Below are 27,639 nucleotides of genomic sequence, written 5' to 3' on the forward strand. Positions count from 1 at the left end.
TACAAGTGTTTCATGAATCTATTCTAAATTTTAAAGCATATTTATAAAAAATTACAAGCTGTTCTTATCACCAAACCGTTCGATCAACAACATTAGATAACATTAGGATTCTTAATCATCAAGTACATGTTGTTTATTAAAAATTAAGTTTGGATGGGATTCTTAATCATCAAGTACATGTTTAGTAAAATTAAGTTTAGATGAAACCATTGAGACTTGCATAGAAGCGTCTCAAGGATGTCAACCCAACCAAAAGCAGCATTTGTAAATTTATAAACATGGGCCTTTAAAACTGCAAAAATGAGTACATCAAACTTTATGGTCTTTTTTGATCTGTGACACTTTAGAAATGAAGAATATTCATTTGACCTCATAGCAGAAGGGATGGTGGTAAGGATTAAGGAAGGACCTTTTTATAGTTTCCACAAAATTTTGAGCCCTATACCAGGAAATTCAAAGACATGTGGCCTTCTTTTCAATTAAAATAAAAGTTGGTTCTCAAATAAAAACATGTCTGTCCCATAATGCTTAATACCCGCCCAAATCTGAAGTCATTTAGTTGGATCCGAACCTTAAATTCTACGTCGGGTTTGGTCATAAGCGGTAAAGGCGGAGAGAGAGGGAGAGATGCAGCAGCAGCTTCCTCGACGGGCAAATTACGTCGTCTCGGGCTTCGCAAAACATGGGACCGGCTCCAAATTGATTCCCCGATCAAATCATTCTTCCCAGGTCGCCATCATCTTCCTCTTTCCTACCATTTTCTTCTTTTCTTCTCTCGAGGCTGCCCTTTCAAACGAAAATTGGCCGCGTTGCCTTGAGGAGTTTCTCTTTTTGCAGATTTTATATTATCACCGAGATTGAGATGGAAGCCTTCTACCATTATTCATGACTCATGAGTAATTGGATGTCGTGGTTCTTAACTCTTTTCTGGAAGCCATTTGGGAAGCCTATAAGTATACCATGAATTTCTTGATGGTGTTGTATGCATTTTCATCCATGTCATAAGCAGCCACTTAAAATGTAGTTTTCCTCGTTGGGCTTATGTATTTTCATCTTTGTCACCCAGAGGATTTCGCTTCGTCCTTAGCATATGTAATCACTAATTATACCCAAAGCACAAGGGAGGATGCTGCGATATTGTCCCATTATCCCCATAGTAATCTCATCTCTTTCCCATTCATATCTGACCGTCAGAACGTATTGTTGTTGTCCTTTCACGAGATTAAGTTGTGTGAAATCTGATTAATCCCTTTCAATAGCAGGGGAACCCAAATTACAGGCGTCGTCAAGAGAAAATGTTGTCTGAACTGCTAAGCAGAGAATGGGCTCTGCTTCATCCGGGTACCAGGATTCATAAGATAATGGTGTCGGATACGGAAGGTCATTCAGGAGCATCACAAGCAGCAAACAAGTTTTCTTTCAGGAATAACACTTTTCCTCTATTGGGTGATGCTCTGATCGAGGAAACCAATTCGGAGCGTTGCTTTTTTGTGGTCAGGGACGATCTGCTGCACCCATTCGTCAATGGCAATAAAGCGAGGAAGCTAGATGCCGTTATTCCTCTTCTAGATGCGCATTCGGTGACGGATGTGGTAAGATGATCTTCCTTCTTATTAGCTGTAGCAGAGCAAATAAGGAAAGAGATTGTTGAACAAGGAAAAACTGATTGCCTTAAAAGAACTGAGCAAAACGGTGTTTAAAGTGAAAATATCATGTTCAGTTTAGTGGAGTAAGCACTGAGGCTGTCTTCCATTTTTTTTTTCCCCACGTCATTTGAGGCTTGTTATGATATGAATCTTGATCATAACCTCAAATTTCAAACTTTTTGCTGCATGTTCTGCTGATTCCGTGTTGGGTATTTGTGGAACATTAATGTAGTATTTTGAAAGGTTTTATACATCTGGAATGATTTTTAAGTATGAAATTTCTGAACTGCACATGCATTAGGAAATTTTTAGGTTACATGCGGAGGCTGTCAAAGTGCGCACACTGCTGCTGTAGGTAACAATGTGTAGTAAATGGTGATAATCAATATCAGTACATTTACCCAAGATGAACGGAAGATACTGATTTACAAGGCTATGCACATGCAGCTGTTTCTTGTGCAGAGAAAGGAGTAAGACCTCATTTACTTTTGAGGGGACGACAACCTGAAGTCTCTACAGGCTACAATTTGGTATCCACGATGTATGGCAACGTCATGTATATACCAACATCAGTGTATGCAAATAGGGAAGAAATGTTATCAAAAAATGCTGAAATTATTGCAGGTGAGAATGGATGTGTGTTGTCATTGAGTGATATTGTGGGCGCATCTCGAGGGCATGATAGAGCTGAATCAGCTGATGGAGTACCTTTCTCATCAAGGAGCTTGCATAACCAGCACATTGCACAAGGTACTTGCGAAAGAAGCCTGCGGAAAGTGGTTGTCATAAAGGAAGGTGCTGGAGATGTCGTAGCATTGCTAGGTATGGTGATCACAATGAAAATGCATGAACAATCCGAGCTATATGCCCATGCATCAATTCATCCCATGCAGATGAGCACATGTTGATTTCTAAAATTGCTGATCATCTTGTTTCTTTATTTAGTTGTCTTCTAAAGTAAGTCACTTCATTGTGTATTCAGAATGAGTGGAGAATAATTGTCTTTGCATTGCTATCTTTCCATGACATTGAGATTGACAGTGAAGCAAATAAATCTGGTCAATTTGGTAGGACATTCAGTTCCTGAACGTTGTTGGTTCTGGTCACTGTACTTATTGGCTGTTGGAGGCTGGAGCCCGTCTAAACCCCCACTACATTTTCATATCGGATATGACATATCCCCATCGGAGATGCATTAGTAACATCTTAGGTTCATTCACAAATCATTTTTCCTGAAATTCAGGTCAGTCCCCTATTTTATTTTCTTTAGGCTACGTCTCACTGTATTTCTTTGCTTAAATTTAAAACTAGGAATAGTTACTAGATGTGGGTTACAATTTGAATTTTCTGGAATGTAATTTATCAGTCTAAAGCAGCCCTCTTTTTTTTTTTCCTGGTTTTAAAGCGTTATGATTTCTTCATAGTTCATATCTATAATGTAGAATATAGGATATATATGTATGCAGATAGGTATATAGAAACATACTTATTTTTGAAACGTCACAATTTTAGCAGTGCATCAAAATAGATTGTATCTGGTCATGTCATAGTCACCATGCGTCCGTTTTCTAAAATTTGCTTCCTCTCTTCCATCTTGCTTCTTACTTCTTCTTGTTTTTTAATCACATATTTAATTATGGAAACTTAAAGAGTTAAGACATTGTGCTATGTATCAGTAACCATGCAAATATGTGGTAGGCAGTTAAAGCTTGTCTGCTCCTTTGAGCGCTCTTGTATAACCAAACTTGAATGCATAATATACCTCTTCCTACTTCGAAAACCTTAAAGAGGGATTTCCACAGAGTGACAATGCATTTTGATGCATTATGCACCATGAAGGATGCATGGTTTACAAATTGTAAGCTTTTATGTGGAAACAATGCTCTCTATACTTCAGAATACTTGTTTGCTTTAAGAGTTTAAGTTCTCAATGGACATGGTCACAATTGGAAAATCAACTCCATGTATCATGAAGCAATATGCTTAATAACATTGTATTAATATTGAATATTCTCTCTAGATTAATATTTCTAGCTGTGATTAAGAAACAAAATGTGCAAGGGAGCGGGTTTTCCCTGATTCACATGTATTTTGGGGCCAATTTATTCAGGCTTACTTTTCGGGCCTGAATTTGCTTAAGTTGTGCTTGAGCTAGGCAGAATCATCTTTGATCGGTGTATAACCCAAGTTAGAGCTTCAGCTTGGGCTTGTTAAAACTACATATATATAACCATGAACCATAGATTCATACAAGTACATAAACTTGAAATAAAATTTTGATCTGCATAGTTAACAAAGTTTCCAGATGCTTTCTATAATTTTCAGCATTTTGTTCTGCAGGTTTAATTAGGCTTGTAGAATATCTGTCTCAACCTTCTTTATTTGGAAGGGCACATAAAGTAGAGGTTATTGTTGATGCTGGAACAGGCACAACCGCTATTGGCTTGGGATTAGGCATGCTACTTTTTGGGTAATATTCTCATTATATTTGACATGTGTTTCTGACAGTGCTAGTAGCCTAGAGTGAGGCAAAGCATTTTGCAGTTGCATCATTGCTGCAGCCTTCAAACTCTGTCTCTCTCACAAACACACACACACACATGTAAATAAATAAAATAAATGTATAGATGCACATAGGCACTCATAAAATTCTTTATAGGGATTAGTAGGTGCGATCTAGTCTGTTCTATACACTAACTAGAAGATCAGAAAGGCAAGTCCTGTTGCCTACTTTAAACCCTTTGAAGGGTTTATGAATGATTATTTACTAAAAAGTAGGAACTTTGAATTTCAAAACACAAAGTCGTACTGCAGTACTAGCTGTTTCACTTTTCTTTTCTTGGTCTAACAGTCTTAACATATATGAACATGAAAAATGACTCATTGCATATATTTTCTACTGAGTGTGTGGAGTAACACCTATAAGTTCAAATGAAACCATGACTTCCAATATGCTTGCAGCCACTATTATTGAGTGCACAATCCTGTTAGAGATGATAGGTGCAAACTTGTATTGTGCTCACATCTTGGTCATGTTTTCTAGATACGGTTAAGACTGGACATTGGTCCAGGTACCCGTTAGGTAGTCGGATATGGGCCGGGCTTCTGCCGGCCTGAAAAAATTTTGGGCCAGCTCAGTGCCTGTTAACCTATACATAATTTTTTATTATATTATAAATTATATATATATATATATTTTAAAATTTTACATAAAGCAGATCAAACTAAGTCACATGAGTACTTTAATAAGGTCCTTGTACTTGTATCGCCATACCCGTACTCAAAGTGGGTATTTGGACAGTGGACACACTTGGATACTTTTTAGATCAAAACTGAACCAAACTGCTTAATTTACGTGATTTAATTTTTTCCAACTCAGTTTTCATTATGTTTTTAGAGTTACTGTTCATTAACATATAATGTTTTTATTTAAATCACTTGTTTATTTAAATGTTTGCTTTCATTTTTTATTTTTTTGTGTTATTTTTTATATATACATATATATTAGTGACACAAATATCATTCTCGGGTTTTTATTGGTGAGATTTTTCTCAGGTCTTTAGCAGCAAAGTTATTTTTTTTTGGAAAACATGGAAAATTTTAAAAAAATAAAAAAAATAGATATAAATGAAATAAATGAGAAACTAATAGGAAAACATGAATAAAACTATATAAAAGTGATAAAAGGAATGTTTTAATGATAATAAAAAATTAAAAATGATGAAAATAATTTAGTTTAAGTTTATATTTAAATCTATGTTAATATCAATGCTAAAAAAAATAGAAAAATGAAAAAATATGAAAAAATCGTGATAAATAATTTTTTCAATTTTCCCCTTTTTTTCGTTTTTCTGTTTTTTGACGTTAATATCGTGATATTTTTGAAATATCGCAATATCAGTGACATTATATATATATATATATATATATATATATATATATATATATATATATATATATATATATATATAACGGAGGGAAGGAGGGGCCGGCAGGGGCTTGGACCCCCACAAATTTTAGAAACTTTAAAAATTTATATATAAATCTAAAAACTTTTAGTTTAATATATATATAAAAAATTTGAAAATTTCTATTTCGGCCCCTGTTAAAATTTTGAAACTGCAGTTTGGCTCCTATGACAAAAAATTTCTGCCTTTGCCCCTGTCATGCCATACCCTGTACCCACATTTTCTAAAGTTGTCATACCTGTACCCATATCTCCGTATCCATACCCATGTCACTTAGAGATCGGGCCATGGGCCATGGGCCATGTAATGTATGTGTGTGTGTGTATATATATTCTTTTAATTTTATTACAGTTGGTCTTGATGGTTAGCTGGCTCGGGCTTGGGTCTTGATGTGTCTTGTACGCATATATGTAAAGGCTCTATGCATGCATGTCATACAATAATTCGAGCACAATCTTTTGCTCTCCATTTCTATCTTTGTCAGTTTCTTGCTGAGAGTTTGCTCAAATCTTTTTGCCAGATTGCATTGGGAAGTTACTGCAGTGATGCTTGCTGATACCATTGAAGGATATAAAAGACAAGAAAAGCACTTGATAACAGAATTTATGAGGTGTTACGGTGGAGATACTCTACCTCTGTCAAATAATGTCACTGCTGCTGGTATCGTAAACTGGGTGAAGCGTTTCTCTCCAAGAAAGTATGCCATATGCTTGGGTACCTTTTCTGTTATTTTGTCTCTCAGAACAGTTTCTCATAATATTGTTAACTTCATTACTACATAATTTATTTTCTTCAGATATGTAATTTGGCTGTTGTGGTTGATTTCTTTATTGGCAATCTAGAACTAAAACCCCTATGCTCTTTGGTTACATATGCAGACAGCATCTTTTGCCTCTAATCTCCTTATATACATTGAGGATTGGTAATTTTTGTGTTGATGGATCTAACTTGGCTTTTGGTTATGAACTTAAAAAAATAAGGGCTGGAGTATGCTGGGACTGATTGGTTATTTAGTACTGAAATGCTGAGGGCCGGAGGCATATTCTCAAACTAGGTTGGGCTAGGTGATTCCAGGTACCTGTGTTCTACCTATCCAGGGCGATCCAGGCTATAGTGTATTATGCCTGGCTAAAAAATGTTAAAGCCTGTGAATGAAGTTTTGATCCCAAGCTTTTCCATCATTGGATTTGAAGTTTTTCTTCTTCTGCGTGGGGATCACCATCAAAGGTGTTTCCCTGTTTTCTCTTAATCTTACCTTTCTTTTTGGCTCAGCATTAACCCTTTTATAGAATCATCTTGGTCTACAAGTCAGTAGTTACTGCATAACGAGTAAGCAGGCAGCTATTGTAGCTTGCAACCTCCTCTGTTAGTTAGCATGCATGCAGCAACTTTTGTATCATTCCAGATGCCAAATTCCTTTTAGGCCATACTCCCATGGTTGAAGCTGCCAAACTGCTTCTACTGAATGCTTCATGAGCTGGTCATATTTGGGTTGTTCTTGACCCGTCTAATGGTTCATTCAATTGGTTGAAGGCCTGCAATTTGTTCATATGCTATGTGTACTATGCAGTTTACACTTCTTTCTTCTGGATGCATCACATTAGTAGCAAGGGGTTCACCAAGCTCAGGGCTGTGTGAAGCCTCTAATGTGACTGATATCATAAAAGACAAGGATGTGCAGAGGCCTATGTTGGTTGATCCTGACGTTTAGTTTTCATATTTACATGGCAAGTTATGAAGTTGAAATTTTCTAGGTGCTGCTTTTCATGAGACTGATTTTCAACATTTCCACTCAAGCGCGTAGTGACTTTAGTGCGTCGAGTGTATGGATTGATAATCTTACATTTTAATGGCATTCAGCTCGTTGATTGATTTTATTCTTATTTAGAATTTTGTGTACGCATGCACAGTTCTGAGTTTATTTCATTGATAAGTCATTAGAAATTTTACTGGTAGGCTATGTGAGAGTAAATATTCGGGTAGTCTGTGTGAACTTACCAGGTGGCGTTCTGACTTCATGTTTTAACAACTCATTCATTCTTCTAAAGGAAAAGAAAAAGGGAAATTTTATGTTCTCCATGAGGGGTTTTCTTCTGAGATTTTTTGTTTTTCTCTATAATTGACCAATTTGCACAAGAGAGTCTCTTTGTTCCCTTGCCTACTCGTGATGATTTCTATCATGCTACTTTTGTACAAATTTCTATTTTCTATTTTCTTAGGAAAAGGAGGTGACATTTGTCTGTCTGTGACTGACATGCCTTTGCTTTTGTTGTTGCTATGTTAGTAGCTCCTTTTTGGTTCAGGTTGAGGTTCTTGCTTGTTACTATCTCTTTCTAGTTATTACTGTTTTCTGGATTTCATACATGACTACTCCTTTCTTTGGTTGCTATATTTCTCTCTTCAGGCTTTTCTGTTGCATTCTTATTTATTTAGACTTGGAATTGCTGCAGATTTGGTAATGTGTTGAAGGGAGAACTAGAGGTTTGTCAACAAATTGCACAACAAACAGGTGTCTTGGTTGACCCTGTTTATACACTTTCGGCTTGGGAGGTTGCAGTTGACAAGTGTCAGATGCAAAGTGGTGGCACTGCTTTGACATTGATGTTACATACTGGAGGGACACTTGGAATGTTCGGCTTGGCACAGAGGTACAAGTCATATTTCAATGCAATGCAACACAACAGCTGATCTCTAGCCTTTTATGAGGTAGGCTGCTGATTGTCAAGGATCCATGGGGTCGCAATCATTTGTGAGTCTGTGTGCAGAAGATAGCAGCACAGTATCTAAAGGAATTTCACTTTGAACGCGATTCCTGTGTAGCCGCTTAGATTCATCCACGGTTGGAATAAATCTCTTGTCGGTACATTAATTTGATAGCGCGCCGAGGGTATTCATGCGGTTCTACGTGCAGAGGACAGTTGGCATGGCGCCGTTGCCTGTTAGCAGGGCTTTTATGGTATCTTGTCATCTGACAAGAAAAGATTCGTTTAAAAGGAGTTCTTAGAGACATGCTAGTCTTAATTGAAATCTTGATTCACCTTTTCCAATTACATGTGCGATTATATATTTTTCATGCCGTCAGATCCTGGCACGAGTTTGTGATCATGGGACAATAGATGGTGGTGTTCTCTCTCTCTTTCTCTGCCGTTTGCTGTTGGGCCAGAAAAAACTCCAGTTCTGGGTTTTGGCTGGTGATATTCATAATGGACCTCGCCAGGATGGATGGATCCGTTGAAAACTTGTAAGCAAAGATGGCTAGATGATTATTATAATTCGATATACACAAGCAGTATTCGCATGTAATTTCGTAAATGGACCTCTTTAAAAGCCAACATGGAGACAGCCCGACAGGTGACCATTGGGAGGAAAGGAGGATGATCCAAGAGCAAGTATTCAGTCACGCCAGTGTGAGAATTGGCAACGAAATGACGTCACATAGCCAGTAGGGACTAGGGATGTTAATGGACCGATTCTTTCTGGTTATATACTTGAGTCTCCATTCCATTGGTTAAGCCTAGTAACGAAAAAATCTGACCAATACAGTAAACTGGTTTTACTGATTCTACATTTTGCATCTGAACCTGAGTCCAAACTGAATCCAAGAGCTAAGCAAAACTCACAGTAATCTACATATCAGGTTTCTACTAGTTGGATTTGCATTAGTGATGGTTTAAGCATGTAAATCAGCAGGCTTTCTTAGATAACATTATTTTGTAAATACGTGAGGTCTGAGCTCAAAATGTATTTCGAAAAGATTCAGTTTGAGCTTTATTCCTATAATCTTCATTAACGTTACAGATGCTATTGTGACAACGCATTTCAAATGGAGAGTAAGCTCCCTCATGTTCTCGTTGTTTTACTAAATCTGTTTATGAGCTTCAACTTGTTTGGCTCCATGCCTGAACATGTCAAGCTCATGTACTAGCCAGCTCTACCCGCATTTCTGATGAACAGCCAAATGGAGACACGTACTGCTACAGGCCTCTTAATTTTGTAAGATATCAAGGCTCGCTAATACAGGCAACGGGACTACAGGGAGAAAATATCATACAATAGAAGAAATTCCAGCTCTTTGCACACCCACAAAGCATGACCTTCAGAAAAGATACCGAACAAGAAAAGGACAACTATTCACCAACCTTCCTCTTCTGCTTCTTCCTGCTGGTTGAAGCAATGGCCCTAGAAGGAATAGTTTGTGCAGGGTCTGTATGGCTTTGTGAGCCATCGTCACTTTCTCCAGTATAAGTCTCAGTTTTGTCACTGGAATCGTCCTTGGCTTCTGGTTGACCGCTTTTACATTCAATTCTTGATATTCTATCACGGAGTTCCCGCAACTTTGCCTTCTTTGAGTTCAGAACTTCAACAAACTACATAGAGAAAAAGCAAGGCTGCTAACAATCAATGACGCTGGAAGAACTATTCAACTAACAAGGAGGAAAGAAAAGTATAAATTTGTCCACAAACCTAACCAGGAAAGAAAAAAGTTGAGATGGATAATAAGGAGGAGAGAACTTTGATAAACCATTTCCTCCAGTTGCTAATAGTGAAACTAGGTTTACCGAGAAGATTTGTAGTTCTGCCTTGGCCAGGTCACCACCATGCCTTCTTCCTTAAGCACTAAAAGATTAAATTTGAACAAAACATCTCTCTCTGGCCACCATGAAAAGGATGCTTGTTTTTGGGTGTCCTACAAGGGTGCGTCGGTTGCTTTCTAAGTGAGAGGCGCCTAAACTCTTTCCTTTTTTTTGCTTTTCTATTAGCTCTTTATGCGTTCTACTGAAGTTTTTTTTTTGCCACTTGATTCTCATTTTTAATGCTCATTTGATTATTTAAAGTTCATTTATACTTTTCAAGTTCATCTTTTCAGAAGGCCGACAGCGACCTTGCCTATATATGCCCTGTAGAGGCCTGGCTGTCTATTAAGTCAACCAACATTCCCGAGCACTTGGGGGAAATAGGTACAGAGCGTCTAGCTTTTGGTGAGAAGGAATCCCATCAGAATCAGGAGTGCTGGGGATAATGGCTGTGAAAACAACCAAGAACTGCACTTTTATATGGGAAGTAATCAGGCTAGTACTTTAGTAACAAGATGATCTGTCCTATATTTTGACATTGACTCATTACGCATATTCTTAAGGTAAATGTTTACAGCTAATATTCTACTGAAATTTTTTAAAAAGGAATCTAGTGGTATTACCTTTTCAATAGTCAAGTATAGTAAGTAGGCCACTATTAAAATTAGTACAGCAGCAAAACATCCTTATCTTGTTGCATCTTTGTGTCAAAACGTTAACAGAAAATATAGTATTGCCTTAGTTGAAGGACAACCTCCTAAAACCTACGTAATATTGGACTATAAATTGCATACAAGAAAACATGCTCTGATAGGTTGACATTTGCCAGAGAAAAAGGTCCACAACCAGAAGCTTGGGACACTCCTGCTACCATGCTTTCCCCCAAATAATAACAACAAATTACAATCATACAACATATGTCATGAGCAAAGCCTCTTACACACCAATTTGTGGTCGGGACATAGCAAGTCCATGCTTGAGTTGACACGAAGTGGGAGATATAAAGTTGCACATGCAGGATTACTTGTCATTTCACATGCATCATAGCAAATATGGCATGCCCTTTAGTTAATCTAACATCACATGTTGGAATACATTTACCATGCTTTTCCCCAAATAATAATAATAAATTACAGTCACATACCATATATCATGAGCAACCTCTTACACACCAATTAGTGATCAGAGGACACAACCTAGGCAATAACAAAACCATGTTTGACTTGACACGAGGTAGGAGATATAAGGTTATACAGGCAGGAATACTTGCCACTTCACATGCTTCATAGCAATATGTCATGCTCTTGGTTAATCTAACATCCCAGCGTCATATGCCCAAGAAAGGCATACTAATATTTCCCCCTAGGAGTGTTGAGAATACTTCCCCTGTTTTGAGTTCGTCATTGTTGCCTAAAAGTGCATGTGTAAATTGACAAATGAGCCAGGTTTTTTCTCTTTCCACGGTTGCAGTCAACAAAGCATCATATAAGACTGCCTTGAAACAGATGCAAAATAATTCTGTGATGGCTTAATATATTAACACATTATTGCCACAATGCGATTAGTATGCAAAAGTTTCTGATAGAACTTGACATATATAATATTCAATGGAGCATCCCCGATATGACAACACATACAACAAGAAGATCATGACAAGAGCTTCATACTTTTCAAACGGTAAATTTGCACACATAGGAGTAGAATAAATGTCCACATAAAAAAAAAACTTCAATAAATTAGAAACAATGAAGGATTCCAAAGGCGCACCTTTGCATAGACAGAATTCTCAAATTCCTCCTTTTCACGACTGAGAATCTCACATTGTGACAGACTCTTTTCGGCTTCTGTTTTCATTTTCTCAAATGAATGTGTCTTTTTAACGACTTCATCCTACAAATTAGAGGAAAGTATAACAAAAAGCCCCTGGAACATTTTAGATATGAAGGTGACCAATGGCAAGGGAAGACTGAAACGTCTTATTAAACAAGACATAACACATGAGATCGCGAAGTAAATGTTTCAACAATAATGCTTCCATCAAGAATTCAGAGTTCAAGAAACCAGCAACTATTCTAGCTTGACAGATTCACCTTGGGGTTGCACATTAAACAATCTTTTGTAGTAAACATTTTTGCACATGGGTTAACCATATTCTGCTTTATTTTATGTGTTAATATTTATCAGAATGATATATTATACCATCTTTAAATCATAATGTCGGGATTGTTTGATACTGATGATTCGGTGTCCTGAACAATGAACCTACGATCTTTTGGGTATTTCACAATTGAATTACATGGTAAACAAACCATGTGAAGGACACATGTATAGTGTATACAATTTGGTGGTTAGGTATACAATTTGGTGGTTAGAGATATACAAAAAAAAGTAGTATGATCATGTCAAGGCAGAACCACACTTGTTCTGCAACAGGAGTTAGCAAGCAGATTATCAGATGATGCGTTGTAATCTGACCACGTTTTATGTAGGTTATTACTGTTGCTCTGCCTAGAAGCATGAGAAATGGCGTGCAACTGCACTTCCAAGAGATTGATGCAAGATCAAGTTTTCATTCAACTCTGTTTGTCTGCCTGCCTCTCTCTGGCGTGCATGGACACATGTATACTTTAAACTTCAGTAAAAACGATCTTTTAATCTTCTCATGTATCAGTGAAGATGGGGCTTGCCATTTTTTATGTTTTTCATTTTCCTGTACTGAGTGGGACCACCTAACTAGTTCATAATTCTGCACTTTTGGCTAAATAATAGCCCACTGACTAATTTCATATTAATGCCAATCGCATTACCTCCTAGCTTCCAAATCAAACGGATTCACAATAGCAGTATTAGAAGTTCACACAAGAAGACAATATTAAAAAATAGCCTGTCATTCATAGCCATCATGGCATCGGTCTTTCAGAAAAAGCAAAATTTCAGTTTGCTTAAACACAGACCAATGACATATCGCTTGCATCGGAAAGCAATTGATGTCCCAAAGAAGTGGACTCTAAAACTTGTTAGAGAAAGAGTGGACCAATTACACTTAATTTTGTGTTTGCCTCCATAAGGAAGTCCAAAATGCTAGCAGTGACATGTCTGTCGTCAGCAGATGGTTGACATTTCCACCGCCATTCTAACTTTGTTCCTTGTTTCTCAAATGTCCAAGATAACTGTAAAAAGAGCAATGTAATTTTGAATATCACACAAGCAGAAGTGAACTGCAGAAGCCAAATAATTTGATTGTAGGTTACTTTTTTCTGTTGTCATTCTTGTCATGAGTTCTGGAGGGACACTTATATTTTGGATATCAGCAACATGCCACTCATGTAATGCTAAAAAGTGCTCTCTCTCTCTCTCTCTCTCTCTCTCTCTCTCTCTTCTCCGTGTTAAAAACATTCCTTTAGGCCCAGTCGTATAGATGGCCCCATGCGTCTTGCTACTACATTTGTAAAGAATGTTAAGAGAATATTCATTGAACAAAATTGCTAGTAAAAGACAAATGAAATGTTAAAACAAAAGGAATCAAAGGAAACTATAGTGTCAATTGTTTATGAAATAGAAAAAAGAAACATACATGAGTGAAACAGAAAGTCATAGTTCACAAAGCAAGCATAAAGATACAAGACCTGCCCAAAAGCATCTTCCTCACACACAATTGCATTACAGCAAGTTGTATTGCTTATCAGGCAAAACGTCGTTTAAGCATATCCAGGCATCCCACCCCATGAAGAATGTCATATTGTGTCATTTGAAGTTTTGCTATCATGTAAGTCACTACAGTAACCCTCTAATCCCTTAGACACACACAAACACACATATATATAAATATATATAGAGGAGCCAAAATCCTCCAGCCATCCGGATACTCCATTGTGTGTGATAGGCCGGAGCATCCGGTCAGCCGGAGAAATTCACATCCTATATATATGTGTGTGTGTATGTATATAACTAAGAACTTGAAACTAACTGGAATTGGGTCTAAATTCAGAGACAGATTTAAAATGTAAGCATAAATCTATGTTACACACTCAAAGATGGATTCCTCTTATGTATTGGCTGGCAACAACCTTTCATCAATTATTTTTTTTTTCTTTTCACTTTCTCCACATTGATTGTTACTTAACTGCAGGTTTTTAATATTTTACTGACTATTTAAGAGGAAATAATGATTTTAGCACACCTAGTATAAAAAAAATAGTTAAGAAGGTGCCCTCAGACTCGTGGCTTGAAAAATACATCACAGAAGAATCAGGTCCCTTGCTTCCTATATAACACATAAGAAATTAAGTTATTTTATTTTCTCACTAACATGTTAAGTAGATAAAATCATAAAATTATACTTGAAGAAAAAGTACCTTGACACTCTTGATGGCAGCCTTTTTCATTTAACCCAGTTTGGGCACGACCAAAGACACTTGAAACTGAGTTGTTTGAACCAGGTTTACACTTAAACTTGTTCATGAACAGTTTCAGGTATAATCCTGACATCCTAAAGTTTTCTTTGTCTTCCTCAATGCTTGTGCCCCTAGTTTATAGCCAACCAAATTTCTCTTTCTGTCCAGCTGGTTGGGGGCCAACTATCTTAATTTTTAATCCAAAGAAACATCTTAGGAAGTTCTAGAGTTAACTGGCGATATCCTCTAATAGAATGGTAGCTTTCAAACCATTGTTTGTCTCCCACGTGATTATTCAGTTATTGATATTGTCCTGGATACAAGGCCTTCTTGTTCATCTGCCCATGTTTTAGTGAGGATCCTCAGATCCTATAATATGAGATCTCAACACCTCCCCCCCCCCCCCCCCCCCCCCCCCCCCCCCCAACATACACACACACAAAAAAAAAAACCAAGTCCGTAAAGGGGGTTGTAGGTGGATCTATGAGGAAAGAAGAGGGGTTTGTGCATGACTAGAAAGTAGAAACCCATTTGAAATTGGACATTTGTGAACTTTTGTCTTAAAAAAATACTGCAGTTTGCATTCTTACTATTTTGAGCACAGCATGCCTCTAATTCGAACAAATTACTATCATGCACCTTTCAACATTGAATATGTCATGTTAATATATTATTATAGCAAAGTTTGGTAATTGAAGTCTGAAAGAATCAATTATTCTCTTTACATAATAGCCATAACAGTGAAACAGCACATAAAAGGCTAATGGAACTTGAACTGAAGTTTAAAAGCAAATGTGCAGCATAGATAAGATGGAGGAGGCAGTAGACAGAATAGTTATAGATTTCTTCAATGAATATCTTATGAACAGTCGGCAGTGATAGAATTTCAAATCCATGACCTGGCTCATACCAAACGAATCAAACAAGCCAATCGAATTCATCAACATATTCCTTTGGCGTTTGACTTGCATATTTCAACTAGAAAACCAGGAGATATTTCTCAATTATTAGCAGATGCAGGAGAATATATCAAAAATACAACAGCTACTGTACCCCTCAATGGAAGTGATAAGAATAGTCGAATGTGACAAAAAGGAAGATTGCTGCTTGTAGTACCCGGAATCCGACAATCTTAAACCAAATGCATCAACAACCAGAAAAATAAACAAAATCTACATTTATGCCGCTTCTATGATCCAATTCCAGACAACCAAAATTGATGGTCTATTTTAAGAAAGCCAAGCAAATAAAAATATCCCAGAAACTTTGCCTATTACCTCAATGTCTTTAAGCCAAGAAAACCAGCCAATCAATGGATGTTGTGTCTAGGGATCCAATGGCATGGAAAGAACAAAGACATCAACTAGATACAGGCAGAACATCTCTCCCATCCAAAGTTCCTTCAGAATACGTCCTTCATGAATTAAAGCAGATAAATTGCATTTTCTACTAATCAAAACAGTTAAATAAATAGGAATTTATCTGACAAAGGTCGCTTGACATCAGAAATTGTTCTAAAAGGTCACATCATTGGCTCTACGAACAGCCATGCAACACGAAACAATATACACTCAATCCACCCTCCACATTTGCTCGCTGACCCGTTGCCCCTTACACATATCACTACAGGTAACAGGTTATCGAATCATACCACTCTAATTTAAGGTGCATCTAAGGACATTAAATATGGCATGAGTACATAACAGGAAAAATCATACACGTTCTAACGAGACCAACACAGCCCGATGGTGCAAAGTGAAGTCCCCTGAAGAAACGACCGCAAAGTGAGCCAAAAAAGACGAACGTGATTCTTCTAAGATAAGCACGATGAGCACAATACGTCACAAACTTGATATAATGAAGAAGTGGATGCGTTCATTTATCTTTTTTCGGTGACAATTTTTATTAGCGACATTGGTTTTGACATGTTTGCAGCAAATGGGCATCGGCCCAACTGATGGTTCTTCTAACGGAAGTAGAAGAGAGGGAGAGAGAGAGAGAGAGAGAGATAGAGAGAGAGAGAGACTCGCTTGTGGCCATCGCCTGTGTCGATGAAGGCGTAGGAGGAGCCAGGTTGCTGAATGGCAAGGTGCTGCTCGGCTGTCTGGAGATAGTGGGAGACGGGCTGGTCCCAGTTGTCGGCGCGCTCCGACACCTCCTGCTCGGAAGGGTTGCAGACCCATGCCCTCAGTCCGTCTATTATAGACAGGGAGAACCGGGACGGGTACCAGGTCCCCTTGACATAGTAGACGGCACCCTCCGGCGTGGTGCCTTCCACCACCATCCTCATGCATGTGTGCCTGAAACCTCCGCCCCCATGGTCCTCTTCCTCCGTCGCCATCCAAGCACGCCTGGCTCTGTCTCTCTGTGCAATTTTCTCCACCGCAGTCAACAGAACAAAGGGAAAAAAAAGCCGCCTCGTGTCATATGGAATTCAAAAACCCAATGAGCCTTCAGAATCAAAAGGAGTTAGAGAAAAAAGATGCTTCAAGCTGAAGAAAGCGTGAAGCGGAAGGAAAAACTGTTCCCTGTTGTTGTTTAACGGTAAATGTTGCTTCTTGAATCCCCAAACGAGGGCGCCTTAGCTCTCAAACAGGAGATCCGACCCTTCATAAATAAGCATTTATTAAGAACATTTCAACCACAGACTGTCGAGCTACTTAATTGTGATGGAAAACTCTTTCAACAACTCCTTAATATCTACACTACAAAAACTGCCAATCATGAAGCACAAAGCCACAAGCCGCCTTATGCAGGCCAAGAATTATTCTAGCCACATTAAATTATCAATGTTTTTGAACAAGTTTCAATACTTAATAAGCAGAGCTAGATCAGGCTGGTTAATTTCATTTTGAACTAACTTTCCGTAGAATCAACTTGGACATAGTCCAATTTCCTTTTAGCATTTCATATAACAGGTTCCAGGTTCAAGCCCCGTCGTGGACGTTTTCCTTTCTGCATCTTTTCTCAAAAAAAAAAAAAAAAGTTTTTTGAAAAGAAATCAACATGATTCGAACTCAATCGAGTCAACCTAGAGTGTCGTGCACCTTAGTCAAGTTGAGCTAAAGTTATAAAACTCTTAACTTGGGACAAGATAAATCCAAGGCACAACCAAGCTCGGGCCTTGTGCAGCTCGGTCAAGCTGAGCTCGAGTTTTCAGATGAGGTACAGCCAAAGCGTTCAAAACCTCAAACCGAGGCTCGTCTGCTCCTTGGATACAAGAAATTTATGGCAGCACGTTTAGCATATAATGCTTCTTGCTTTATTTTTCACAACGTTGGCAACTATGTACAAATAATGCTCTACTTTTTTCCTAAGAGCATTTTTATTCCTAAGAGAAATTACATTAATTTACAAAAGGTCCATTTAGGATCGTAATTGATATGCATTTTTATTTCTCTGACCTCATATGCATGATCTACGTTCATAGTTTAGTAGCAAGTAACGTTTAAATAATTTGGTTCTAGTATATATATTATAAGATCGACATGCCCATAATGTAGTAATATAATTGCTTGATATTTGAAACATTAATTTTTGTATTCGATCAAGAAGGCGTAGAACAATATTTTATTCAATAAATCATGTTGAATGCATGTAATATAGGAACTGAATTCAGAAACATAATTATTGGATATGGTTTTCATTATGTAAATAAATGCATGTACTCCATAAACACCATAATGTTTTTTTCTTCTCTTTCTTCCTATATATATATATATATAAGGGAGTTTAAATATATCGGATGAAGGATATACATTAATAAATGATTAAGAATAACAAATATGTCATTGAAAAACTACGGTCACGGTTGCATTTTGTGGTGCTTTCAACAATGGTTTATAACTTTATATATTTACTAAATTTTAAAAATCCAAACATCTAACATCCGACAATTTTGAATGTTTATGTGTATGAGGAAGCTGGACAGCGGCGGAGCCGAGGGAGGTCGAGAAGGGACTTGGCTCTTTTCAAAAATTTAAGTGTAAATTTTAAAAAATTTGATTTGTCCTATATAAAATTTTAAAAAACTATCTATTTTTATTAATATTTTGAAATTATAATTATACTGAAAAATTTCTGGTTTCACTCCTGAATGAATGACCAATAGTTAAAATATATTTTATGAAAACAGTTGCTACAAAACCATTTATAATATTTTAAAGGATAATCTTAAGTTTTCAAAGATTCTGCATCCTGCAGATATGAATTCTGTAAAGATTAAGCAGAGGGAAGAAGAGCTCAATCAAATTTTGGAGGCCGGATCTGTGGATGGGGAGCGAGATGCGACAAGCTGAGAGAGCATGCGGCAGGCAAGGTGTTGGAACTTGGCAGGCCTATTTAACAAAAAGTGGCTGCAGGTTTAGGGTATTAAAAACTCACACTGCACAAAAAGAGAGAGGTGCAGCAGAGAAGCGCAGCTCCTCGTCGTCGTTCTCCTCACCCTCTCACTCTCAGTCTCAGTCTCAGGTGGTTTACCCATCGGGCCATAGCCCCCCACAAGCACCCCCTTTTATAAATATTCCCCTCCTTTTGTTCTTATTATTTCATTTTTTAATGGTTTCTTCCTCCCGTCCGGGAACTCCCTGACCACCTTTTCTTCCAGCATGACAGCGCATCATTACGGCGAAAAGGAAAAAACCAAGCAACTCCAACAGTGCCAAAAAAAGCACCCTACGTCTCTCTATCTCTCTGACCGTCACGGTTTGCTTCACCGCCAGACAGCTTTCATCGTCGGCTAGCTGTACCCATATCATATCATATACCATGGCCGGAATTTTACACACTAGAGTTCGACCGGCAACGACGAGGCCGGAAGCCGGCCTTTTCACCTTCATCCGTCGCTCACCACCACCAGCTTTTCGTCCGGATGTGCATGCACGTTGCTCCCTGCTACGCTAGACGGGTTTAGTGGTGACCCAAAAATGCAGATATTGCAAGACTACTACTAGAGGCCTACATGCATAATGTCTGAAATCTCAAGCACTGTGGAGCCAAATTTTTTGGCCACTAACCACAGATGTAAGAGTTTATAGTTGAGGAAGAACATCTATATGTAGGTTGCACAAATTTATAGCCTTACATATGTAGCTCTGCAATGATGTTAGGTTTCTCAAATCATTGAAAACGTAGTTGCGAATATGGATAAAATATCCAATTTATATGCTTAAATATCAATAACAACGTATATATACATGTGATAGGCAGGAAGGAACCCACTGCCCAGAGTGGCTGAAGCGTTTCATCCTTCCCCCTACGCCTTGAGTTCAAGACTTTTCTTGTTCTAAGATTCGACTAAAATTCGAGTATTGCACATACCAACATCCAAAGGAATAGCACCACCTATGGAAAACACAGCACCACCTATAGAAATCGAAATCGAACTAAAGATGTGTCTCCGGCTATGCTATGCCCCTCGAAGCATATCATATTTATACACCAAACTTTATAAAGAATCAATGGCAACATTTCTTATGTTTGAACCAAAAAGCTCATAAAATCACTTACGCCGCGCATCTCTCGCTAAAACAACTAAACTACAGAAGGTGTGTAGCACTCTTTCCATTTTTATTTGGTCAATCCGTTATGTAACAAGGGGGGTTGCGTTTCAGAGAACGATAATGTAGCATTAAATACTGAAAGCACAAAGCATATTCCGTTTTAATCGAAGGCCATGGATTTTATAAAGAAACGCACTGGTGCAGAGTCTTCCTCCAACTTGTCCAATGCCGCCTTGCCTTCGATTATTTTCATTGGTCAGCCAAAAAGGTTATGGTAATTAACTCAATGGTTCACATCACCAGGACCATACAATGTGAGCGCATCTCTAGATCCCTCGTTACATATATCGATACACATTGCCTAACAGATCTCAAAAACATACATGTACACACACAAAGCGTCTTCGACAAATAAAGTGAACGCTCCCCATTAAAAATTTACAAAGAGCTACGGGCCAATGGCAGACAAAAAATCACAAGATTTTGAGACATCTTATAGCACTTTGGTTGATCAAAGTTAACCCCTCGTCGCATTATAAAAAAGAGATTAAAAGACCTACTCACGTTCTCAAGTCAAACACGTAGATCACTTGGAATATGAAAAGGAAGGAAAAGTATGGGCTCGTACGATTAGCCGTGGAGGCAGAGAGAGGTCAACTTACTTTGAAGAGACAAATAAGTTTAAGATAATTACATGCTTGTAACACCTGAAGATATTTTCTCCGCTCGATGAAAAATGTATCATTCTCACAAGTTGCAGCCAAATCAGGGTCAACGTAGTCCTTAATGGCGCGCGCGCGCGCACACACACACACATATATATATATATATATATATATATATATGTAGAAGAGCAGTAAAATCGTCCGAACAACCACATAAGTTTGTCATATATGAGGAAACAAAAGAATGACGGTGGTGTCGAGCATGAACCATACATTTTGCTTCTACAGACTGCTTCGCCTGTCACTTATCCTTCATTTAATTAAAAGATACTCTTTCTCTCTCTAGGAAGGGAATTGAATGGTCAAAACTACTGTGGAGCTCATCATTGATATCAATTTCGTAACCATGGCTGCTGACTTGTCTTGTTTGCACGCAGAGACACGCATACAATTCATTGTAAACTTTATATGGATTCTTTGAGATTTTGCAGAATACTAGAAACCGCTAGAAAAGAATGGGAGACCTCAAAAGGAAGAAGAGATGTATGATTTTTCATTATATGTGTAGAGGAGGAGAGGGATTAAAACCAGTTTTTAGAAGAGAGAGAAAAGGGCCAGAGGGCATTATTATGCAGCTGTTAGTAAGATGTCAGATACTGTCAAAAAAATTTAAAAAGAACAGCTGGAGAGAGAGTCAAAGTTGACGAAGGGGAGGAAGACGTGCCACGACTTGTCGACGTGGACTGATGCGCTTACCTGTCGCCCACTACCTGATCTGATTGGTCCAGCCTTTCTCTCTCTTCGTGGAGAAACGAGCGGGGCCACCGGGCGAGACAGGTGTATGGCTCGATGCCTTCCCTCTTTTGTTTTTGTGCTGTTTTTGTACAAACGGTACGAGTCTGCAACCCGAGACCAAAGACAGGGAAAGACCAAATTTCGGCCATTGAAGCACAAGAAATCGCAAGGTGGCAGAGCTCTCCGGCCTCCGCCACCACCACGCCGCTGCCCCTATTCTGGGAAACCCCCTTTTATTTTCCCTGTCGAGCAGAAGAGAGAGAAGCAATCCCACCGTTGCAGACCCAGAACAAATTTAGAAGCCAGCCGTAAAGAAAGGGAAACGCGTATCCCCTTTCCCGTGACACGTCCTTTTCTTGCCATCTTCCACGAAGGTAAAAAGAGGTGTCACGTCTCCTTCGCTCCCTCGATCAAGACACACGGGGAGAGAGGAAAATTAAAGAAGAAAGATAACTAGAGATGTATCAAACGACCCCCTTCTTATAAACGTCTCGAAATCTGGTTTGCGCCACAGGAAAACTACGAGGAGTTCCTTTCTTTCTCTGTTGTTGCTAGTTACGTGAATGTGTAGCAGAAGAAGGAGAATACCCTCTCCTCGTCAACGGGCTCTATGATAAAACGACTAGTGCTATATATATATATATATATATCTATGTGGGAGAGAGGGAGGGAGAGAGGGAGGTCTGACATGAGTCCATATTCTTCGTGTGAGAGAATCTGAAGAATCCTCAAAGATAAGGATGAATTGCAGGAAAAAGAACATCATACAAAGAGAAAAGGGAGAGAGAGAGAGAGAGGGAGGGAGATTTATAGAATCAGCTAACCTCGGGACAACTAATGGGCTTCGGCTGCTGTTGGCACTCACGAGGGCGCAACGAGCAACCGCTGGTGGTGGCGGTGGACGCGTAAGGTGGTGGCGACGGGGTGGAGGAAGAATCGTCGCGGTGGTCGTAGTGGCAGACGTCGTCGTCGAGGGCTGAGTCGCGGTGGTGGTGACGGTGGCGAGGGTGGTGGCTTTGCGCCTCGAGGGTGACGACGTCAACGTCGCCATCGTCAGCAGCAGCAGCAGCGGCACTGCCAAAGCCACTGCCAACGCCGCCAATTTGCTGAGTGGTCGCTGCAGCAGCTGGTGGTCTTTTCCCATTCGTCGGCAAGCTCGTCGTCGCCAGAGGGGACTGAGGAACACGCTGCCTGCCCTTGCTGGTGTGTCCTCCGATTGCCATTGGTTCCGACAGCTCCATCCCGTCACGCGGCGGCGAGAAGATCACCGGCAGATACTCGTCCGTGTCGCATGCAAACTTCGAGTTCTTGAAATGTTCCTTCAGAGCATCGAGGCCCTACTTTTTCCCCCCACGGAAATCGAAAAAGAAAGCGGCGAGAGGGAGGAAGAGAGGTAAACAGATGAAAATCCATCACAGACAGTATTGATGCATATACTGATATACTACCACGGGAGAGGGATAGAGAGACATACCTGTAACCGAGCATAGGTGACTTCGCAGATCTTTCTTGAGTTGAAAGCTTCCCAAGGCTGTTTATGAAAGGCCTTGTGGAGTCTCAGCGTCGCCTTTGGGGACGTCATATTCACGAACCCATAACCAACATTGCACTTGTTCCTTGAAAATAAGATTACATACAAGAACGTAAACACTGTCGTTTCTCTTTTGCAATTTCATAGAATAAAAGTAGAATTTCGTCCAGAACATACTTGAAATCGATGGGCAGATACACAAAATCATAAGAGGATGGAGGTTCACTATCATCGTCCTGACCATCGTCAACGATCTGCTCATTGCAACTTATGCAGTGCTGATCAAGCATGTTGAGCAACAGCTTCTGACTACAGAGCAAAGGAAAAAATACGATCATAAAAAATATGAAGCATGAAATAAAGAAAGCATTCAGTCACGGCGAAAAGATAAGATATTGTAAAGAAGAAGCAGATAACAGTAAAGAAAACCAAATGAAGAAGGAAAACAAGAAATGGCAACGCAGATAGAAACCTGTACTTATTGGGGATGTTCTTTATCATGACGGTGGTCCTGGGGTCAATCCAATTCGATGTTGCCTTTGCTTCGTCGAATGCGAACTGCGTCTCCTCGTTCATCCTCACGTTCCAATTCTTCGTACCACACCCGCCAGTCCTGAGACCGGCTATGGCAGCAGCACCACCACCACCACGAGGAGAATGGCCAGATTGGTGTTTCGAATCGATGCTGCTTTTGCTCTTTCTGCGATTAAGATCGTCCCCATCGACTGCAACCGGCGATGGCCTCGCCGGCGGCGCTAGAGAACTCAAGCAAACATTGGCATTACTGAGAGCTCCGCCAGCCATACTGGTTCTCCCTCCAGCCACCACCTCTCCCCTTATATTGCTATTAGAAGAGTGCGACGAAGGCAGACAAGGTGATCGGTCCCGGTCCAGCAGCCGCGGCTGCGTTGGAAACGAGCGCGTAGAAGGGTCGGGTGCAAGAGCATGCGGTCTAGCGTCGAAAAGGTTGAGGTTGTCGGCGGCAACGTGAACGGCGATGGCACCAGCGCCGGCGACGCTGTTGCGCAGCCGTCTCGCCTGGCCACCGGGGCGACTGAATTCAATCTTGACGCGCTTGCCACATATTTCTCGTCCGTTCATCTCTGCCAGCGCCCTGGCAGCATCCCTGACGTCGTAAAACTCGACGAAGCGGTGTTGTCGTTTCGATGGCGTCTCCCGCAGCTCCTTAACCGCACCTGTTGCGGGTTTTATTAATGATATAAACACGCTGGCGTTAGTCCACATACAAACGGCACTATCTTCCATTTTCATTTCTTTTCTCTCTGCGTGTCCATTCCATGTTTCCGCAGACAAAGTTTCTAGGAGAGTAGCAATATTCAATACGAGAGAGAGGAGGAGAGAGAGAGAGGCGAGGACTGGGCAATGGGGGTGTGGAGAGGGAGAGAGGGTTTTGGGCTAAATCTACTCAGGGAAATAAATAAGAAAATGAAAACCATTATAGCCGACAATCGACCAAATACAACAGAAAGCAAACCGAAGATTTTAGAGAGAGAAAGAGAGAGATAGAGAGAGAGAGAGAGCATGTTTCTTTATCAATGTCGGAAAAAGAAGAAAGAGAATTACATAAAGAAAAAGAATTTTACATACCGAAAGCCTCGAAGACGTTCTTGAGTAGGCCGGACGAAACCTCGGAATCCAAATTGAAGACCACCAACGTGCCTTGGTTGTGAGCATCTAGCAGCCCACCGCCGGCGTACTTGCTTACCCTCATCGGCGCGCTGCTGTACTGAGCCCACACAGCACAGCCACCAATCAGCCCTCTCGAGTGGAGTGGCGGCGGAAGGGGAGGCGGAGGCGGAGGAGGCAGCACCACCTCACCGGCCCTCATGAGGGCCGTGTAATGCTGTGCAAGCCGGCTCTGCTGCATCATGTGCTGCTCCTGAATCTCCGCCAGCGCCCTCTGCGAGTGCCTCACGTCGTAGAAGTGAACCACCACCAACCCCTGCTCGATATTCTCCATCTCCAACCCCCGCACCGGACCGAACAACTCCAATTCCCGCAGGAGGCATCCCTCGCTCACGCCAGGCGGCACCGAGCTCAGCAGCAGCGACCTCGACGCGTTCTCTCTCCCGCTAGGGGCAAGGTCCGACGGCCGCGCCGCAGGTCGGAGAGGAGCGCAAGGAGGGGGAGGAGCAGGGGGGAGAGGACAAGGAGAAAATTCACAAGGATAGGTGTAAGGGTAGACGAACGGCGGGAGGGGCGGGGCAGCGATGATTTTGGGTCTGAACTCTTGTGCTCGAGGGTCTAGATGGCTGGGCTTCGACGTCGAGGACGGAGCAGGCAAGAGAAAGCCGTCGTTCTTGCTCATGCCTGTTGACGAAACGATGGTGGTAGCGGCGGAACCGGCCTTTCTCATTCTCCCGCCCGAGGCAGCAGCTGTTTCTAGAACGAAGCCGCTGCCACCATCGCTCCCCATCTACCGGAAGAAGTCCAAGTGGAAAAAGGAACCCGGCAACAGGCACCACTAGTGAGGTGGAGTTGTTGGGCAACCGAAGCGACAAAGAATGGCCGCGTTTGGGGTAGCTTCTTCAGAGCGCATGCACTTCCGGAAATCTGGGTCAGCCAAAATAAGCGAGATTCGAGAGGGAGAGAGAATGAGAGGAAGAAGAAGAAGAAGCGTGGGGGAGGGCGAGGTAGGGTTTTCCCCTTGAAAATGGTAAGAAAGAAGCAGCAGCAGCAACAGAACCCCGGAATGAGATGACAACCGACTATCAAAAGATCAGAAAGTTCTCACAACATATTAAATTATTAAATTTATATAGCCTCCGAAAGAGAGAGATGAATGATGACTAAGCTAAAGAACGGAGACTGACGGTGAATGACCGACTTGTGATTTGGGCGATCTCTTTGGAAAGAAAGAGAGAGACAGAAAGAGAGAGTACTGACGGCGGCGACTCGCCTAAATACCGCTCGAAGGCAAAACAAGGGCGGTATGCCGGCGAAGGAGCCGTGACTCAACCGGTCAAATCGAGGCTCTTAATGAGCGCAACCTTGTACAGACGGTTTGCCGGCGCCCATTGAAGTCCCCACTAAGTAACGGTCACTTCACAAAACCTGACCCTTCCTCCCCTCCTCCTCTCTCCACCCTCTTCTTCTCTCCCTTCTCTCTACACGGGAATTTGGGATGTGGGAATATCCCTCGCTTTTACATTTTGGGAACCTACACATGTCCAGATATGCCCTTCTCCTTCCTTATTTAAAATAAAAACAGAAGAAAAAGAACCCCTTTTCCTCATAAACCAGAGCACTGTGTTCTTCTGAAATTTTCCTTTCCTTCTTCTTTAATCCCTCGTTCCATTTCATTAGAGTAATTATGAAGTATTATGGCGGCATGAAGAGGCAGCACTGCAGCGGTTTGCAGAGGAAAAAGGAGAGGAAATAAGAAGGTTGGTGGTTTTAAATATTAATGACTCCATACTGAAAATAGTTACGGCCAAAACAAATGATATTAATTGTAAGCATTTCTCGTTGTCCAAGAAGGGTAGGGGTTTTCCTTCATTGAGAGAAGCAAAAATTATTAAAACGAAAGAAAGGTTTTCGAGTACTTGGGGAGAAGAGAAACGACTATGCATTTTGCATCGGTAAGATATGCGCTCCTTACATTGTGTTTCGTTTTCCTCCCTTTCTCTCTCTACAAGCACCGGCACCGCAGAGACCCGCGCGGGAGAAAGAAAGGTGACACACGTGTAAGAAGTAGCTTTCACGTGCGTGGGTGGGGCCGGCAGGAATCCCGGTTCTTGCTGCTGCAACTGAGTGGAGTGGGGTCTTCCTCACCACCGCTCTTCTCCTCCCACTTTCATTTTCAACTTGATTCAAGCTCGAACTTAAGTTGATGATGATCACAAGTTTAAGACAATGTTGTTTGTGTTCGAAGATGAATTTTGGTCGAACCAGTCGAGTGCCAAGTTGAAGATTTCGAATTAAGCTTCATCCTTGCGTTTTTGCTGCTTGAGAATCTCGTAGTTGTTAACAGGCAGAGATCAATCTTGAACCAGTCGAGTGCCAAGTCGAAGATTTCGAATTAAGCTTCAACCTTGCGTTTTTGCTGCTTGAGAATCTCGTAGTTGTTAAACAGGCAGAGATCAATCCTCCTCCCTGAGTTTTAAACGATACCAAAGATCCTCGAGCTTCTTAGCCGCACAAATCAACTTCTTAGTAAACCAAAGATTGAACGCCTTCGTTCCCCAAGGCCCTCGTCAATCATCATGAAGAAAAAATGTTCGACGATTGTGTATGCGTTGAGGACAGCGTCGCGGCATCAGAATCGGATGAACTAGTGGTGAATAGATCCGATTTCATGGTATTTTCGAGGCTGCTATATGTCAAAACTTTAGTATATTATGAATGTATATGTGTATATTAATAATAATCAAGTTAAGATCGATTGGAAACTGTGATCATATGGTTGCAGAAGGAGGAGGAGGGAGAGGGAGAGGGAGGAGGAGGAGGATGATGGGACGACACGTGCGGCGGTCTTTCTAGAGCGAGGAGGGGAGGGAGGTGGTGGTGGTGGTGGTCCTCCGACAGGTTAATTCCAAGGTGCG

General features: G+C 40.6%; 3 protein-coding genes across 13 annotated transcripts; 1 reads left to right on the forward strand and 2 right to left on the reverse strand.

The window, feature by feature from the left end:
• Positions 1-578: 578 nt before the first annotated feature.
• LOC116246756 (D-cysteine desulfhydrase 2, mitochondrial) lies at positions 579-9,179 on the forward strand. 10 transcript variants are annotated; one of them, XM_050076443.1, is made up of 9 exons: positions 610-729; positions 838-953; positions 1,067-1,156; positions 1,260-1,592; positions 1,959-2,001; positions 2,094-2,468; positions 3,987-4,116; positions 6,135-6,311; positions 8,065-9,179. In XM_050076443.1, exons 3-9 carry the CDS (start codon positions 1,127-1,129, stop codon positions 8,300-8,302), a joined length of 1,326 nt encoding a protein of 441 aa, XP_049932400.1. In that variant the 5' UTR covers positions 610-729; positions 838-953; positions 1,067-1,126; the 3' UTR covers positions 8,303-9,179. The 10 variants fall into 10 exon arrangements, with proteins under 10 accessions (XP_031474475.1, XP_049932400.1, XP_049932398.1 ...); XM_050076441.1 differs by having other exon boundaries at positions 838-1,156; XM_050076442.1 differs by lacking the exon at positions 610-729 and having other exon boundaries at positions 736-953.
• Positions 9,180-9,573: 394 nt separating this feature from the next.
• On the reverse strand, positions 9,574-17,181 carry LOC116249301 (DNA repair protein XRCC4-like). 2 transcript variants are annotated; one of them, XM_031622530.2, is made up of 4 exons: positions 16,609-17,179; positions 13,230-13,358; positions 11,956-12,078; positions 9,574-9,981 (listed from the first exon to the last, which is right to left on the reverse strand). In XM_031622530.2, the coding sequence occupies exons 1-4, from the start codon at positions 16,921-16,923 to the stop codon at positions 9,742-9,744; spliced, it is 807 nt and encodes a 268-aa protein (XP_031478390.1). In that variant the 5' UTR covers positions 16,924-17,179; the 3' UTR covers positions 9,574-9,741. The 2 variants fall into 2 exon arrangements, with proteins under 2 accessions (XP_031478390.1, XP_031478392.1); XM_031622532.2 differs by lacking the exon at positions 13,230-13,358 and having other exon boundaries at positions 16,609-17,181.
• A 5,084-nt stretch (positions 17,182-22,265) lies between these two features.
• LOC116248544 (protein terminal ear1) lies at positions 22,266-26,169 on the reverse strand. Its single transcript, XM_031621391.2, has 5 exons — positions 24,683-26,169; positions 23,547-24,270; positions 23,252-23,383; positions 23,018-23,159; positions 22,266-22,880 (listed from the first exon to the last, which is right to left on the reverse strand). The coding sequence occupies exons 1-5, from the start codon at positions 25,509-25,511 to the stop codon at positions 22,359-22,361; spliced, it is 2,349 nt and encodes a 782-aa protein (XP_031477251.1). The 5' UTR covers positions 25,512-26,169; the 3' UTR covers positions 22,266-22,358.
• Between the last annotated feature and the right edge of the window lie 1,470 nt (positions 26,170-27,639).

This window comes from Nymphaea colorata, chromosome 2 (genome assembly GCF_008831285.2).
Source record: "Nymphaea colorata isolate Beijing-Zhang1983 chromosome 2, ASM883128v2, whole genome shotgun sequence".
Lineage (NCBI taxonomy): Eukaryota > Viridiplantae > Streptophyta > Magnoliopsida > Nymphaeales > Nymphaeaceae > Nymphaea > Nymphaea colorata.

What these genes read in the sequence shown, in the direction of transcription:
- LOC116246756 (XM_031618615.2), top strand. Translation starts at nt 628, where the DNA reads ATGCAGCAGCAGCTTCCTCGACGGGCAAATTACGTCGTCTCGGGCTTC. An exon ending in GATCAAATCATTCTTCCCAG is followed by an intron (nt 730 to 1,262) that starts GTCGCCATCATC and finishes TTTCAATAGCAG; the next exon opens with GGGAACCCAAATTACAGGCG. An exon ending in CGCATTCGGTGACGGATGTG is followed by an intron (nt 1,593 to 1,958) that starts GTAAGATGATCT and finishes GGAAATTTTTAG; the next exon opens with GTTACATGCGGAGGCTGTCA.
- LOC116249301 (XM_031622530.2), bottom strand. Translation starts at nt 16,923, where the DNA reads ATGGCGACGGAGGAAGAGGACCATGGGGGCGGAGGTTTCAGGCACACA. An exon ending in CAGGCGATGGCCACAAGCGA is followed by an intron (nt 13,359 to 16,608) that starts GTCTCTCTCTCT and finishes CTCTTTTTACAG; the next exon opens with TTATCTTGGACATTTGAGAA. An exon ending in AGGCAAACACAAAATTAAGT is followed by an intron (nt 12,079 to 13,229) that starts GTAATTGGTCCA and finishes TCTAATTTGTAG; the next exon opens with GATGAAGTCGTTAAAAAGAC.
- LOC116248544 (XM_031621391.2), bottom strand. Translation starts at nt 25,511, where the DNA reads ATGGGGAGCGATGGTGGCAGCGGCTTCGTTCTAGAAACAGCTGCTGCC. An exon ending in AACATCCCCAATAAGTACAG is followed by an intron (nt 23,384 to 23,546) that starts GTTTCTATCTGC and finishes TTTGCTCTGTAG; the next exon opens with TCAGAAGCTGTTGCTCAACA. An exon ending in TCACCTATGCTCGGTTACAG is followed by an intron (nt 22,881 to 23,017) that starts GTATGTCTCTCT and finishes GGGAAAAAGTAG; the next exon opens with GGCCTCGATGCTCTGAAGGA.